Source organism: Chiloscyllium punctatum, chromosome 1 (assembly GCF_047496795.1).
Source record: "Chiloscyllium punctatum isolate Juve2018m chromosome 1, sChiPun1.3, whole genome shotgun sequence".
Classification (NCBI taxonomy): Eukaryota; Metazoa; Chordata; class Chondrichthyes; order Orectolobiformes; family Hemiscylliidae; genus Chiloscyllium; species Chiloscyllium punctatum.
The window spans coordinates 159,340,897-159,357,169 of NC_092739.1; the positions used below are offsets into that span (position 1 = coordinate 159,340,897).

Here is a 16,273-nt window from a genome sequence, read left to right on the forward strand (position 1 = left end):
GGAACATTGGAGCAAAATAGCAGTTCTTCACCACCTTAAGCGTCACTCAGGATGGGCATCCATAATTCAAGAATAAAGAACACGTGTGCTAGTAGAAATCTTGTTTGTGTCAGCAGATCGCAAGAACTGCATTGGATTTGAACTTCACATGTCAAACAATGCTATAAATGGTGAAAGCTCAAAGCAGTTTTATCTGATTCCTTGAGGGTTCATACACCATTTTGCAGTCTTATGTTTAATTGTGCTTCTCGCATTAAGTAAAGCCCATTCTGCATTTTTAGATAGTTGTGAAGGGTCCTAGGCACAATTTCAACAGCAGCTGAGTTTTTAAAATTCCAGTTCATTTATGGAATGTGGGCATCATTGGCATTTATTGCTCAGCCCTAGTTATCCTAGACAGTGGTAGTGAGCTGTCTCCTTGACACCCACGCCAATCAACCACACCGCCCTGTGGCCCAACATTTCAACTCCCCTTCCCACTCTGCCGAGGACATGGAGGTCCTGGGCCTCCTTCACCGCCGCTTCCTCGCCACCAGATGCCTGGAGGAAGAACACCTCATCTTCCGCCTCAGAACACTTCAACCCCAGGGCATCAATGTGGACTTCAACAGTTTCCTCATTTCCCCTTCCCTCACCTCACCCTAGTTCCAAACTTCCAGCTCAGCACTGTCCCCATGACTTGTCCTACCTGCCTTTCTTCTTTTCCACCTATCCACTCCACCCTCCTCCCTGACCTATCACCTTCATCCCCTTCCCCACTCACCTATTGTACTCTATGCTACTTTCTCCCCACCACCACCCTCCTCTAGCTTATCTCTCCACCCTTCAGGCTCTCTGCCTTTATTCCTGATGAAGGGCTTTTGCCCGAAACGTCGATTTTCCTGCTCCTTGGATGCTGCCTGAACTGCTGTGCTCTTCCAGCACCACTAATCCAGAATCTGGTTTCCAGCATCTGTAGTCATTGTTTTTACCTGTCTCCTTGACCCACTGCAGTCTGTTTGGTGTAGGTAAACCCACAACACTGCTGGGGAGGGGGTTTCAGGATCTTAACCTAGCAACAATGAAGGAACAGCAACATGTTTCTTATTCAGGATGTTGAGTAACTTGGAGGGGAACGTGTCCTTCCTGGTATCCTGACTGATAGTGTCCTTAAGCGGTTCTTCTTCAAGTGTGGGTACACATTAAAACACCATTAAAATTAATTGACAAAGTTAAATAATGACAGGAGCAATGTCCTGCACTGAGAGTCTTTTCATTTCAGAATACCATCTCTGTTTCAGTAAATGTCCAATTTATTTTCAATTTACAAATGGGACAAAAAATTGAGGACTATTAAAATTAATTTATGGGACATGAATGTTGTATTTCCAAGTCAGGATGGTGAATGGTTTGGAGGTGAGCAAGCAGGTGGTATATTTCCCATGTATCTGCTGCCCTTGTCATTCAAGATGATAGAGGTCATGGGTTTGGAAGCTGTTCTCTAAGGAACCCTGGTGACTTTCTGCAATATATCTTTTCTATGACGCAGACTGAAACTACTGAGTGTTGGGGTGGAGGAAGTGACTGTTTGTTTGTTTGAGCATGTGGTGCCAATAAAGTGGGCTGCTTTGTCATGGATGGTGCCAAGCTTCTTGACTGTTGTTGGAGCTGCACTCAGGCAAATGGGAAGTATTCCATCACAGCCTTGACTTGTGCCTTATGGATGATGGACAAGCTTTGATGTATGAAATTGTAAAAATGGAGAATGTTTATTAAAATAATAGAAAACATTATGCTGATTCTTTGTTTTAATATAGCTAACTGTAGCTATACCTTGCAGTGCAGTAATAACATACGAGGAACGGCTGAGGGTCCTGGGATTGTATTCATTGGAGTTTAGAAGATTAAGGGGAGATCTAATAGAAACTTACAAGATAATACATGGCTTGAAAAGGGTGGTCGCTAGGAAATTGTTTCCATTAGGCGAGGAGACTAGGACCCGTGGACACAGCCTTAGAATTAGAGGGGGGTAAATTCAAACAGAAATGCGGAGACATTTCTTCAGCCAGACAGTGGTGGGCCTGTGGAATTCATTACCGCAGAGTGCAGTGGAGGCTGGGACGCTAAATGTCTTTGAGGCAGAGATTGATAAATTCTTGATGTCACGAGGAATTAAGGGCTACTGGGAGAATGCGGGTAAGTGGAGTTGAAATGCCCTTCAGCCATAATTGAATGGCGGAGTGGACACGATGGGCCGAATGGCCTTTCCACTCCTATGTCTTATGGTCTTAATAAGGTGGGGCTGCACTGTCAGAGATGCTGTCTTTCTATAGGAGATGCGAAACCTTGTCTGCCCTCAGCTGAATGCATATGATCCCAAGGCACTGTTTTAAAGAAAGGCAATAGATTTTTCTCTGGTGTCCTGACCAATATTTATTCCTCAACCATCACTAAAAATCACAGCAAAATGAAATAAGCACAGAAAGGATTGAAGAAACTCAGCAGGCCATCTGTGGAGAGACGCAGTTGATATTTCACATCCAATATGGCTTCTGACTATCACTAAAAGTCAGTTGCTTACAGTATTGTTGTATTAGAGTTTGTGGAGCTTCTTATAACTTACATCTCATTTGTAAATTATCAAAGTGATCTCATTTCAAATTCAGAAAGTCATGAAAGATGCTGCAGGAATACGTTGTCTTCCTTGAAAATATGGACGTCTGCCTTAAGTAGCAGCTGTACTATCCTGACAAACTCCATTATACAATTCAGAGACAAGATAATGATGACAGGAATCGTTGGAAATATGTGACAGCTGAAGTCGTGAGAAAATTGTCAGTGTTTGACTGTCAGAGTTGTTTCTCGCAACCATTAATCTCTGTATTGATGTGATCAGGCCAACTACGTGTACTGTCTCACAGTGCCAGGGACCTGGGTTCAATTCCAGCCTTCGGCGACTGTGTGGAGTTCTCCCCGTGCCTGCATGGGTTTCCTCTCACAGTCCAAAGATGTGCAGGTTAGGTGGATTGGCAATGCCAAATTGCCCATTGTGTTCAGGAATGTGTGGGCTGGGTGGATTAGCCACGGGAAATGCAGGGGTGGGGTAGAGGGGTGAATCTGGGTGGGATGCTTTTTGTCAGGGCTTGTGTGAACTTGATGGGCCGAATAGCCTGTGTCAACACAGTGGGGATTCTGTGGCATTCTCAAAATCTTATCCATTTTTATTCTTTGCACCGGTCTATGAAATTAGGGGACCAAGTATGGAAAAATCAAGGCAAACATTGGAAACCTGACAGAAGAGCAGAAGTGCTAGAGAAAGCTGTCTAAGTTCTTGGGGTTGGTGTGGGGGTAAATGGTGCATTGTGTCTTTGCCACCCATTGTCTCCCTTAGACCTATGCTCAGTGCTGTCCTTGTTTAATGAAGGAAACAGCAGCTTAATGTTTTAGGTTCAGACAACTAGTGACCTCCTGAAACCTTGACCTGTCTTTTGTCTTCAGGTGCCGATGGGTCTGCCTTGTATTTTCAGCTTTTTCTGTCCTTGGTTTATAAGTTTATACCGTAGAGGCATGAAGCTTCCAGGCATAGTTCACGTGGAGACTGATGGCAGCTTTGAATCTACCAGATATATGCTGGTATGTATTTTTAAAGCATGTTAGAGAAGCTGTAATCAAATCCTTTTTATCATAGTAACTTCCACTTCCTTCGGATGTCCCAGTGTGCTTTCCAAAAACAAGTTACCTTTTGAAGAGCCTCTTTTGCAATGTTAGCGCATGCAACAATCATTTGATACTAAGCAAGATTTTACCGTCACAATGAGATGAATAAAAAGAAATAACTTGTATTTCAGTAGCATCCGCCTAGACCATGGGCCACCCAAAGTGTTTCCCAATCATGTAGGAAATGTGACAATAAACTGACACACATCAAACTCCTTTAAACAGTGACTAAGTAAAAGTTTTTTAGGCCTTGTTTGAAGGATAAATATTAGGCAGGTCACCTGCTGATCTCTTTCCTTTGCAAAATAGTGCCATGAAATCTTGGATGTCATCCTCAGTATAATATTAAAAATCACGCAACACCAGGCTATAGTCCAACAGGTTTATTTGGAAGCACTAGCTTTCGAAGCGCCGCTCCTTCATCAGGTGGTTTGTCAAGGACGAAGGAGCATCACCCCGAAAGCTAGTGCTTCCAAACAAACCTGTTGGACAATAATTTGGTGTTGTGTGATTTTTAACTTTGTTCACCCCAGTCCAATACCGGCAGCTCCAAATCATTGGTATAATATCTCATCCAAAAGGCAACCCACCCTTGACACTACAATATTGTCATCCTTTGACTTTGCCGTATGTATTGTGGCTGGTGAAACACTTTATTTGTTATCTGTAAAAATGAGATATACCTCAATTGATGAAGGATGGCATCATGGAATTTGCAGAAACTTTGTGCAGTGTGTGGGATTTCTGTAATTCTGACCTGTTAGTATGGTCAGATGGGATGATTGTAATAGCCAATCCAGTTTCATAGAAATAAAACAAGCTGAAACGGAAAATGATATCCAGTCATGTCCTAAGTGGTGAACAGGTGAGGTTGATGTGTTTAATTGTGCATGTCATTGTTCTTTTTTTTATTCATTTGTGGGCCTTGGGCATCGCTGGCAGCCAGCATTGATAGTCCATCCCTATTTGCCCTTAAGATGGTGGGGGTGAGCTGCCGCCTTGAATCGCTGCAGTCCACTTGCTGTGGGTTGACCCACAATGCCAGTAGTGAGGGAATTCCAGGATTTTGACGCAACAACTGTGAAGGAACCGCGGTATATTTCCAAGTCAGGGTGGTGAGTGGCTTGGAGGGGGATTTGCAGGTGGTGGTGTTCCCAATTACCTGCTGCCCTTGTCCTTCTAGGTAGAAAATGGTCATGGGTTTGGAAGATGCTGTCTAAGGATCTTTACAGTCACGTTGAACAGTCAGCATGCTACGAGCAGCTACTGGATGAAAAAAGCGTTAAGGTGAAGCTAATTAATTTAAATTTTGCAGAACAGGAAGGTCTGCAAAGTGTTTGTTGAATGGCATTTTTGTGGAATCTGTTAAATAACTCTCCACATGAAATATGTCATGGGCAGGTGTTTTCTGTTAAAGTTAATGTCTATGACTAAACAGCATCTCGGAATTCTCTACCTACTTTTGGTGTGCAATTTTCATTGATGTGAGGACTGGGTGTGCTGCTAGGAGCTGAATATCTTCTTATTGATTCCACATGACTGTGTAAGCCAGGCTGAAACTGACAGTATTTATGCTGGTGGGAATCTTGCTGCAACTTTGTAACTAAACTTGAGTAAACTCTACGGACTATGATCGTACATATAATGCTTACGTTCTTGTGGTGCAGTGGTTGTGTCACTAACTCTGAACCAGAGGGTCAGTGTTCAAGTCCCAGCTGTTCCAGAGGTATGTAATAAAATGTCGGTGTAGGTTGTCTGAAACACCGACAAGTCATGCTTGGTTCTTGCTCACCTTTGACTAGGTTCACTGAACTTAGTAAATGATTGTGTTCCTACTTGTATGTGCATATTACTTGTCTGTGGTTTGTTTTCGAGTCTCTGAAGAAAGCAAAAAAGCCACAATTGTACTCTGCTGTTGGTTACTGATGCTATTTGTTACAATCTGAACTGATATTGTGCCGTTAAGATTTTTAACATTTGAAATTCACGTGTTTGGTATTGTGCAAGTTTGCATTGTCACAAGGACTCAGCACTGCCTCCAGACAAAATTTACCTTTACCAAACACCTCACACTCCTTTCTTTCCCCCCCTCGTTTCTCCTGCCAGATGCAGGTTATGAAGCAAGGTATTATCTAACCACTGTTTCTTGATCTTCTCAATTACAGTCTCCAACCTTGCAATTGTGAGCCTCTTCTCTTCATCAAAAAATAATTCTCTGATAAACGACAAGTTTATTTTCAATTTATGAAAGTGCTGAAAGGTGACTATGTGAAAAGGGCTGAATGTCTATTAAAATACTCTGATGTGATGCATTGATTCATGGCCTTGTGAACCACTAATCCGAGTGAAATATCGATAGAATGCAACACTGTCAGAGTGATAGTCTTTCAGATGGGCTATTGAACTTGCCCATATTCTTGGGTAAAGCATACCTGGCATTATTTCAAAGAACACAGTAGTGCTTCTTGATGTCCTGGCCTGAACAAAAATCAAAAAAATTATTACTGTTTTGTGGAAGCTTGCTGTGAACAAATTGCTTGCCAACGTTTCTTATGTTATGACACTAACTTGTATGAAGTATTTCGTGATTGTAAAGCAGTTTTGAGACACTATGAAAGGTGCTGGGCAAATGTAATTTTTTAAAATTTGCGTTTTCACTTTCAATCTTGTATTTAGTAGAGAGAAAGACAAGGCCAGGAAAGAATGTTTAACTTCTGAATGGCTAATGGCTGAGCGGTTTGTCGACCTAGTGTCCAGTTTTGTAGCAGGCTCCCTGATAGGAAGAAACTCTAAAAATTGTTTGTTATTTACATTTGAGGTGACATTTATGACTTCAGCCTTTTTCTTACCATGCAGGGTTATTGTGCGGGCAATGTGCACGATTCTGGGTGTAATTGTTTTACAACGTGGCTCAAGGCACCGAAATAAAAATATTAAAATTTACATTTCCAACCACATCACTCAGTTTGACCACAACATATTGAACTTCCTCACAGCCTGTTATACGGTAAGCTCAAGTATTATTAAGCAAGCTTGTATATGTATTTATTTGTACTTGCACAACCCTTGCTAAATGCTGGATGTTTGCACCGAACAAAAAGCTGATTCTACCAGTCTGTGAACTTGCTGTTCTTGTTTCCAAATCACAAAAAATGATCTTCAGGAGCAGGAAAGGACGAGTTTTTAAAAAAAAATCTTTCGGTCATTTGTTGTCTCACCCCTACAGAAGTGGCTCATTTGTTGAAGTGAATTATTCTGTTTGTTTCACTGGCCTTATTCAATTTGTCTGTTCCACATTTTCCTTTTGGTGAAAATAATCCCCACTCAACCGTACCCTCATCTCAGCCTTCATTCCTTAATGCATAAGTCTCTTAGTTTATATTTTGCCTGCACTGGAATTTGAAGTCTTCCAGTTGAGTCTTTTGGCTTTGTTGATTAATTTCCTTTGTAACTTTATGACAAGTTGGCTGAAGACAAATTTTGCCCAGTTTTTGATGTGATTGGTCAGAATGTTGCTTTGAATCTGAGGTTATAACAATGCATTTCTGAAGATCAGAAATAGGAGCAAAAGTAAGCCTTTCAGACCTTTGAAACTAATGCACTTTTCACTCGAATTATTTCACTCTTCTACTTAGGGTACACCTTTCCATACTATGCCCATGTTCCTTGATTCTCCCATTGTCCAAAAACATCTTTCAATCTCTGATCTGTATAAACGCATCCACTGATTATCCACAGCAGTACGCAATTCTAACTATTTACAGCACTCTTAAGTGAAGAAATATCCCCTCACCCTAGTCCAGACAATACAATATCCTGATGTGATTGGGCCCTAATTCTAAACTTACCAAAGAGGAAACAATCTTTCAGCTTGTCAAGAATGGTTAGAATTTTGTATGTTTTAATATGGTCACCAACTAGTATTTGACATGTCCACCTCTGGTAAAAGACCCCATCCCTATCCATGCCTCTAATTTAATATACTTCTATCAAGGTCATCATTCAACCTCTGATGCTGTCACGAAAACAGTCCAAGTTTGTACAATCTCTTCTTGTAACTGATGCACTGCAATGCAGGCAACATTCTCATAAGCCTGTTTTGCATCCTCTCCAAAGTCGCCACATCTTTCCTGTACTGTGGTGACTGGAACTGCACACAGTACTCCAAATGCAGCCTAACTAAAGTTTTACACAGCTGAAACGTGACTTGCCAATGTTTACATTCAGTGCCCAATCAATGAAGGCAAGCATACCTTCTTTATCACCTTGCCTACTTGTGTTGCCACATTCCGGGATCCATGGACTTGCACCCCAAGATTTCTCTGTATATCAATGTTCCAAAGGATCCTGCTATCTACTTTATACTTTCCTCTTGCATTTGACCTCCCAAAATGCATTACCTTACACTAGTCCAGATTAAACTTTGTCTGCCATTTCTCTGCCCAACTTTCCAATTGGTCTGTATCCTGCTATATCCTTTGACAACCTCCCTCACTATCCACAACTTCACCAATTTTTTGTCTCACCTGCAAACCCACTAATCCGATCAAATAGTAGCAGCTAGCATTTAATTTAAATAAATACGAGCTATTGCATTTTGGTAAGGTACACCAGGGCCGGACTTATACTGTTAATGATAGGTCCCTGTGCCATGTTGCCGAATGAAACCTCGGGACTCCACCTTGAAAGTGGAGTCACAGTTAGAAAGGGATGAAGCATTTGGTCCTTGGCGAGAACATTTGGTACTGGAGTTGGGATGTCAAGATTTGGCTTTACAGGACATTGGTGAGACCACTGTTAGAATACTGTATATAATTCTGGTCTGTCTGTCTCTCTCTCCCTCTCCCTCTCCCTCTCCCTCTCCCTCTCCCTCTCCCTCTCCCTCTCCCTCTCCCTCTCCCTCTCCCTCTCCCTCTCCCTCTCCCTCTCCCTCTCCCTCTGTTTATACCTCTCCCTCTGTTTATACCTCTCCCTCTGTTTATACCTCTCCCTCTCCCTCTCTCTCTGTTTATACCTCTCCCTCTCCCTCTCCCTCTCTGTTTATACCTCTCCCTCTCCCTCTCCCTCTCTGTTTATACCTCTCCGTCTGCCTCTCCCTCTCTGTTTATACCTCTCTGTCTGCCTCTGCCTCTCCCTTGCAGCATGAAATTAGGCCCAACTTGGCTATGCTAACTAGATATCCTAAAGTTCTCTAGTCCCATATCTCTCTGAACCCTTCCTATTCATATACCCATCCAGACGTCTTTTAAATGTTGTAATCGTATCAGCCTCACCACTCCTCTGCCAGCTTGTTCCATACGCGCACTGCCCTCTGTGTGAAAAAGTTGCCCCTTGAGTAATTTCTACATTTTTCCCATTGCATCTTTTAGTTTTGGACTTCCCTACTCTGGAGAAAAGACTGTATTGGAGCCTGAAGGGTGATAGAAGTATATTAAATAGGATGCATGGATGGAGATGCGGTCTTTTTCCAAGAGTGAAAATAGTCAAATATGAGCAAGGGTGATCATATTAAAATATACAAAATTCTAAGTATTTTTGACGAGCTGAAAGGATGTTTTCTCTCTTGTAAGTTTAGATTTAGGCCCCCATTGTGTCAGGATATGGTATTGTCTGGACTAGGGTGAGGAGATATTTTTTAAGACTGCTGTAAATGAGTTTTGAGAAGATTTGTAGCTCATGTTGAAGTTTTGGATGTAGGTTTGCTCGCTGATCTGCAAGGTTCATTTCCAGATGTTTCATTACCCTACTAGGTAACATCTTCAGTGGGCCTGAGACAAAGCAATGATGAAAATTCCTGCTTTCTATTTATATGTTTGGGTTTCTTTGGGTTGGTGATGTCATTTCCTGTGGTGAAGTAACTTCCTGTTCCTTTTCTCAGGGGGTGGTAGATGGGGGTCTAACTCTGTGTTTGTTGATAGAGTTCCGGTTGGAATGCCATGCTTATAGGAATTCTCGTGTGTGTCTTTGTTTGGCTTGTCTTAGGATGGATGTGTTGATCCAGTCGAAATGGTGTCCTTCCTCATCCGTATGTGAGGATACTAGTAAGAGAGGGTCATGTCTTTTTGTGGCAAGGTGGTGTTCATGTATCCTGGTGGCTAGTTTTTATTTTGCCTGTTTGTCCAATGTAGTGTTTGTTACAGTCCTTGCACGGTATTTTGTAAATGACATTAGTTTTGCTCATTGTCTGTATACGGTCTTTCAAGTTCATTAGCTGCTGTTTTACTGTATTTGTGGGCTACACATCCATCCTAGGACAAGCCAAACAAAGACACGCACAAGAATTCCTGGAAGCATGGCATTCCAACCGGAACTCTTATCAACAAATACATCGAGTTAGACCCTATCTACCACCCCCTGAGAAAAGGAACAGGAAGTGACTTCACCACAGGAAATAACATCACAGGAAATGACATCACAAACCCAAAGAAATCCAAACATATAAATAGAAAGCAGGAATTTTCAGCATTGCTTCGCCTGAGGTCCACTGAAGATGTTACCTATTAGGGTAATGAAACGTCTGGAAATGAATCTTGCAGCTCAGCGAGCAAACCTACATCCAAAAGTGCTGTAAATATTTGGAATTGCCTTATCCATGCCCCTTATGATTTTATAAACTTTTACAAGGTCACCCCTCAGCCTCTGAAGCTCCAGGGACAATAGCCTTGGCATGTTTTGCCTTTCCCCATTGCCCAAACCCTGGCAACATCCCTGGCAACATCTGGTCTAAACCCCTTTCAAGTTTCACAACATCTTTCCTATACCTGGGAAACCAGAATTGAACGGGTCAATTTAAAAATGATCTCACCAATATCCTGTACAGCCACAACATGACCTCTCAACGCCTGTACTGAATGCACTGACCAAGAAAGGGAAGCATACCAAAAACCACCTTTCCTACCCTGTCTACCTGTGACTCCATTTTCAAGGAACTATGAATCTGCACTCCAGAGTCTCTTTGTTCGGCAACACTCCCCCAGGACCTTACCTTTAAATGTTTACAGGGGAACCTCGATTATCCGAATGAGATGGGCGGGCACTATTTCGTTCAGATAATCAATTTATTCGGTTAATCGATTAAATGCCTTTCCTCTGGGGCTCGATTTAAAGTCTGCTCCCTGTTCAGGAGACTAGCGGCAGCACACAGCATGTGACACCCCGCAACCCCCCCCCCCCCCCCCCCCCCCCCCCCCACCCCACACCCTGTCCAACAACGTCCTCCGCACCCAAATCCCGTCAAACACCGTCCCCCGCCTGTTCCCACCCCCCAACCCCGTCCAACACCTCCCCCACAAGCCCCCAACCCTGTCCAACACCACCCCCCAATCCCATCCAACACCGCCCCCTGCCTCCCAAACCTGTCCGACCCCGTCCCCAACTCTGTCCAACCCCCAACACGACTACTACTGCTGTTGCAGCTGCCTTTGTTGAATAAGTCTCCAAATACTGCACGCGCACGCATATAGCCACAGCCACAATTTTTTACTGCAACTTTTTGACAGGTTCCACATTTGTTCTGTACAGGACATTGTTGGAGATATTATCTGGGAAAGGGGTGTTTAGGGTACACCCCTCTGTAGAACTCCAGGGAAAGTGTGTGGGGGGAGAAAGAGGTTAGGAGGTCAGTCATTTGGAGACGGTGCCTGTTTAATCACTGTAAACATCACTGCTGGGAACACGTCTTTGTTGTAATATTTCTATCGGGACCTTGAGGTCTCTTTTGGATAATCCGCTTTTCGGATAATTGGTATTCGGATAATTGAGGGTCTTCTGTACATCCTGTCCTGGCTTGCTTTACCGAAATTCCGTACCTCACATTCATCTAAATTGAACTTTATCTGCCACCCATTGGCCCATTTGATCAAGGTCTCGTACTCTTAGACAACTTCCTTAAACAATTGACTTTTTTCCTACCTACCCAAATGTCGGGTCATCTTGTCTGCTGTTCCTTGCCCCTCTAATTTCGTTCCTGGTACCAGCAACAAATATGCCTGAACAAAAATCTCACATCTTGTCCAGTACAACTCACCACATCTCACTGCTCCTGCTCTTTCTCATTCTCCTTACCACATTGTTTCTATAATTGATGGTGGCCAGATTCACCAAAGCAATAGTCTTTTGTGGTTTCTATTTGTCCCAGTGAGTTTTTTTAAACATGACAAAATATATATATTCCTAATCGTGCCATCATCACTGCCTTTCTCCTTGGTGAATACTGATTCAGATTATCATTGAAGATCTCGCCCACTTCATCTGACTCTGCATAAATTCCACCAAGGAACAAATAAGAACAGTATAGAACAGGAACAGGCCCTTCGGCTCTCCAAGTCTGTGCTGATGCATTTTGCCCTTCCACATTAAAACTGCCTTCACTTACAGGATCCATATCCTTCTATTCCCTTCCTATTCATGTATTTGTCCAGGCTTGTCTTCAACATAGTGTTTCTTGCTATGTGTCTGCTTCCACCAGCACTTGTGGCAGCATGTTCCAGGCACTCACCACACTTAGCGTGAAAAATATGCCTCTCACATCTCTTTTAAACTCTCCTACCCCCTCAACCCTCACCCCGCACCCCTCCTTTCCCTAACGATCCTCTTCCTTCTAATATACATGTAAAATATCTTGAGATTCTCCTTAATTCCATTTGCTAGAAAATTTAATGTGATCAGTTTTAGTCCTCCAAATCCCTTCTTTAAATTCTTTACAGCTTCCTTTCAGATTCCTCAACAGCTTGTCAGATTTCAGCTTTCTAAACCATATATATGCTTTTTTTTTCCTTTTTCTCTTAACTGTCAATATCTCTTGTCATCTAGGGTTCCCAACTCTTGCCATCCTAATCTTTCTGGTCCTGAACTCTGATCAGTTGTCTTGTAAAAGGCTCTGACATGTCAGATGCGGATTTACCCTGAAACAGCTGTACCAAGTCTAATTTCTGCAGTACTTGTCTAATACTGTTGTCATAAGCCTTCCCCAATTTAGCTCAAGCACCCAACGAACAGTCTTGGCTCAAAACTTTAAAAAGACAAGGACTTGAATTGTCATTACATTCAAGGCTATGGGCCAACACCTAGAAAGTGGGATTAATGTAGATAGATCAGTGGAGATTCAGTGGGCCAAAGGGCCTCTTCTGTGCTCTATGACTCTGAGACGTCCTACACATTGCTGTTGACCTGGAATCTTATGTAGGCCAGACTAGGAAAGAATGAAAGATTCCTTTCCCTAAAGGAACTTAGTGAACCAGATGGATCTTCTTGACAATCAGTTCTAGTTATGTACCTGCAATTACGCCAGCTTTCTACTTTAGATATTATTGAATTCACATTTCACTATTTGATGTGATTTGAACCAATTTCTCTCGAACATTGGCTCGGGGTTCATGAGTGACATATCCTATCCAACACCACTTGCCCCAATTTTGATTCATAAGATATCACATCAAGAGGCTAGTGGGCGATGGTGTAGTCTTATCATAGTATCTTCCTTGCACTTTAAAAAAGGAATGTGGTTCAGTGGTAACTGCAGATTTGTGCTTTTCCCTTCTAACAACCAAATATGGTTACAGAGTATCCATACTTTCTCTTGCCATCACTTGTTTTGTACCACAACATGTTTAAGGCTGCACCGCCTTTCCCAGTGGTTTGAGAGATTATCCAGAGATGAGTGATACACACCAGTGGTCACAGGTTGGTTGGACAAAATCCAGGCATCCCTTTCTAGACTTTTCTTGGATTATTCAAACATTCACATCACCAAACTCCAACCCCATTGATTACTTGTTCCCCATTGTTATGATCCCAGCTGATGTTAAAACCAAACAAGTCAGATCCTAGAGTGCAACCTGGTCTTTCACTGAAACAAGCTTGCAGTGTTGCAGCTTTTGTTTCAACAATGTGACAGAAGTTTATTAACAAAGGAAATGATAAAATAGAATAAACAAAACTACTTCCTTGTAACACACATTCAAAGATTTTTAAGCACTTAGTAGACACTTTGTAGTATAATCGCATTACTCCCCAAAACATACCTTTTAAAAATTGAAAAGAAAAACAGCATCCTTTATATAGTACCTAAAGCACATCTTGTATTGTGCCTGAAAACACAATAGCCAGGTGCTTATAGTACTGTATCCCAGCAGTTTCAGAGCAATAAATAATGAGCAAAACAGCATCTTGCAAGAAAATTAGTTGAGTCAGCATTTGGGAAAAGGGCGGTCTGTGGTTTACTTTCTGGTTTTTCAATTGACATCTCAAGTATTAACCCTTAGCTGCTTTATGTTGTAGGTATAAGAAACCCTTTGTTTAATATTCCAAGTGAGATAATTTTGTTTGTCTTCAGCCCTTGCTAGAGGGACATTCTGGCTTTGTGAGCTGGGCCCGTGGATACCTGGAGCTGGGATGGTTGGACAACCGGACCCGCTTGGCTGAGGCACTCAGTCATTACAGCTCTCTGGACAGCGCACGTGGTTTGCTGCTGTTTCCAGAAGATGAAACTACCAATGGAAAGGTTGGACTTCTGAAATTCAGGTACAGGTCGTAAATCATTATATTTAGAATGTGGGGGCATGGGGTGTAGTTCATTTTGGAAAATAGAGAGAACTTCCATTTATATAGCACCTTTCATAATCTCTGCACATCCCAGAGCACTTTGCAACCAGTAAGGAACTTTTTTTGTTTTTGACTTATGACTATTCAAAGAGAAGGCGACAGTCAATTTCCACGCAGTAGGTTTCCCAAGGAACAGCATTTTTACAATTGTTATGTTTTGGAACGGCCTTTAACTTTCAGGTAGAAATTAAGGTTGTCATATAAAATGCTCCGAAGTCATCCTGAGAGTAAACCTGGGGGTCAGTGTGCCAAAGATACGTCAGTCATTGGACTTGAATCTTTAACTGTTTCTCTCTCCACAGATGCTGCCAGACTTGCTGAGTTTCTCTAGCACTTTGTTTTTATTTCATATCTTCACCATCCAAAGTGTTTTACTTTTATTTATGTTTTTGTTTGTGAAGAGAGTGCTTCCTGAATGTTTTTTCGTTTTTAACTCCATTTTGATGTTTGAAAATTACTGTGATGCTGGGACTGTGAGAGTGACTGGATGAAAGACCTATTTTGGGAATGTTATGGATTGGACCAAACCACCTCGAAACATGTCAAGGAGTTAGCCTAAACTCTGACTTTTTCTTATTTTAAAGGCAGGTGCCAGGTGTTATGTTCCGGATGCAATTTGACTGATCAAACTACTAGACTTGAAGCAAAATATTTATTCATACACTGTAGTTAAAATATAACAAAAGTAAAAAGAAGTAGGAACAACTTAACTCTATTGGAAAACTTAACAGAATAATAGATTATTTAACTACTAAACAGTAACTGTTCCAGTATAGTGACTTCCCAGAAACACACCCTTGCGGAGGGAAATTCAGTAAAATAGATTGTCTCGCATGTGATTCTGGCAGCAGGAAGAGACCCCCCCCCACCTTTTAGCTGTAACAGAGAGAGGAAAAGCAACTTCCACGTTCAGCTTCGGGACCCCAGGCAGTAATTGCTACTGAACTAAAAATCCTGGTTCTGTGGAAGCCTAACCCCACCCATTCAGGCTGCTTCTATTGTTCCAACGTTTAAAAAAAAAACCAAGGTCTCAAAAGCTGTTTATTTTACCTGCTCAGCACCTCTGTCTCAATGTTTCTTCATTTTAAAAAAAGGATACAATACACCTCTTAAAGCCATTGTATCGCCACAGGAGGAAAAGGGTTTTTCAGGGCAGGGATCATGCCTCAAAGATAGGATTCCAATACTGGGCCAATCTGGCAGAAAGAAAGATAGTTATGCTATCAGTCAAAGAAGTCAAGGACATCTCTGCAGGAGTTCCTCAGGATAGTGAACTAGATCCAACTATCTTCAACTGCTTCATCAATTACCTTACATCAATGTAAGGTCAGATGTGGGGTTTGGGCTGAAAAATGGCAAGTAATACACTCTCCACACAAATGCCAAGCAAAAACCAATTGCAATAAGAGACTATGTAACCATCGTCCCTTGACATTCAATGGCATTACCATCACTTATCCCAGACTGTCAAAGTCTTAGGATTACCATTGACCATGAACTGAACTCGACTAGTCATAAATACAAATGACTACAAGCAAGGTCAGAGGCTAGGAATCCTGCAGCATCAATTCACTCCTGACTCTCCAAAGCTTGTCCACCATCTACAAGGCAGAAATCAGATGAGTGATGGAATACTTCCCACTTGTTGAGTGTTGTTGGAACATCACTCATCCAAACAAGCTTGACACTATCCAGGGCAAAGCAGCCTGCTTGATAGGTACCTCATTCACAAATATCCAGCCCCTCCACCACCGCAACTCAGCAGCAGTAGCCGTGTGCACCACCTATAAGATAGCTACTCAACACCTTCCAAACCCATGACCACTTTCATCTCAAAGGACAAGGGCAATAGATACATGGGAGCGTAACCATCCGCAAGATCTTTTCAAGCCATTCACCAGCCTTATATGAAATATGCCATCATTCCATATCAGTCACTGGGTAGAAATCCTGGAATTCCTTCTGTAACAGCAGT

The 16,273-nt window shown here is 42.2% G+C and overlaps 1 protein-coding gene across 3 annotated transcripts in view; it reads left to right on the plus strand.

Moving 5' to 3' along the window:
* The window catches only part of aup1 (AUP1 lipid droplet regulating VLDL assembly factor), a 54,953-nt gene that overhangs the window by 2,750 nt on the left and 35,930 nt on the right, over window positions 1-16,273 (plus strand). For 2 of the 3 annotated variants that reach the window (XM_072577572.1, XM_072577581.1), the window contains exons 3-4: window positions 6,553-6,703; window positions 14,030-14,217. In XM_072577572.1, coding sequence (XP_072433673.1) covers window positions 6,553-6,703; window positions 14,030-14,217 — 339 coding nt within the window. Of the gene's footprint in view, window positions 1-3,477; window positions 3,613-6,552; window positions 6,704-14,029; window positions 14,218-16,273 lie in introns of all 3 variants that reach the window. The other variant, XM_072577589.1, reaches the window with a different exon arrangement.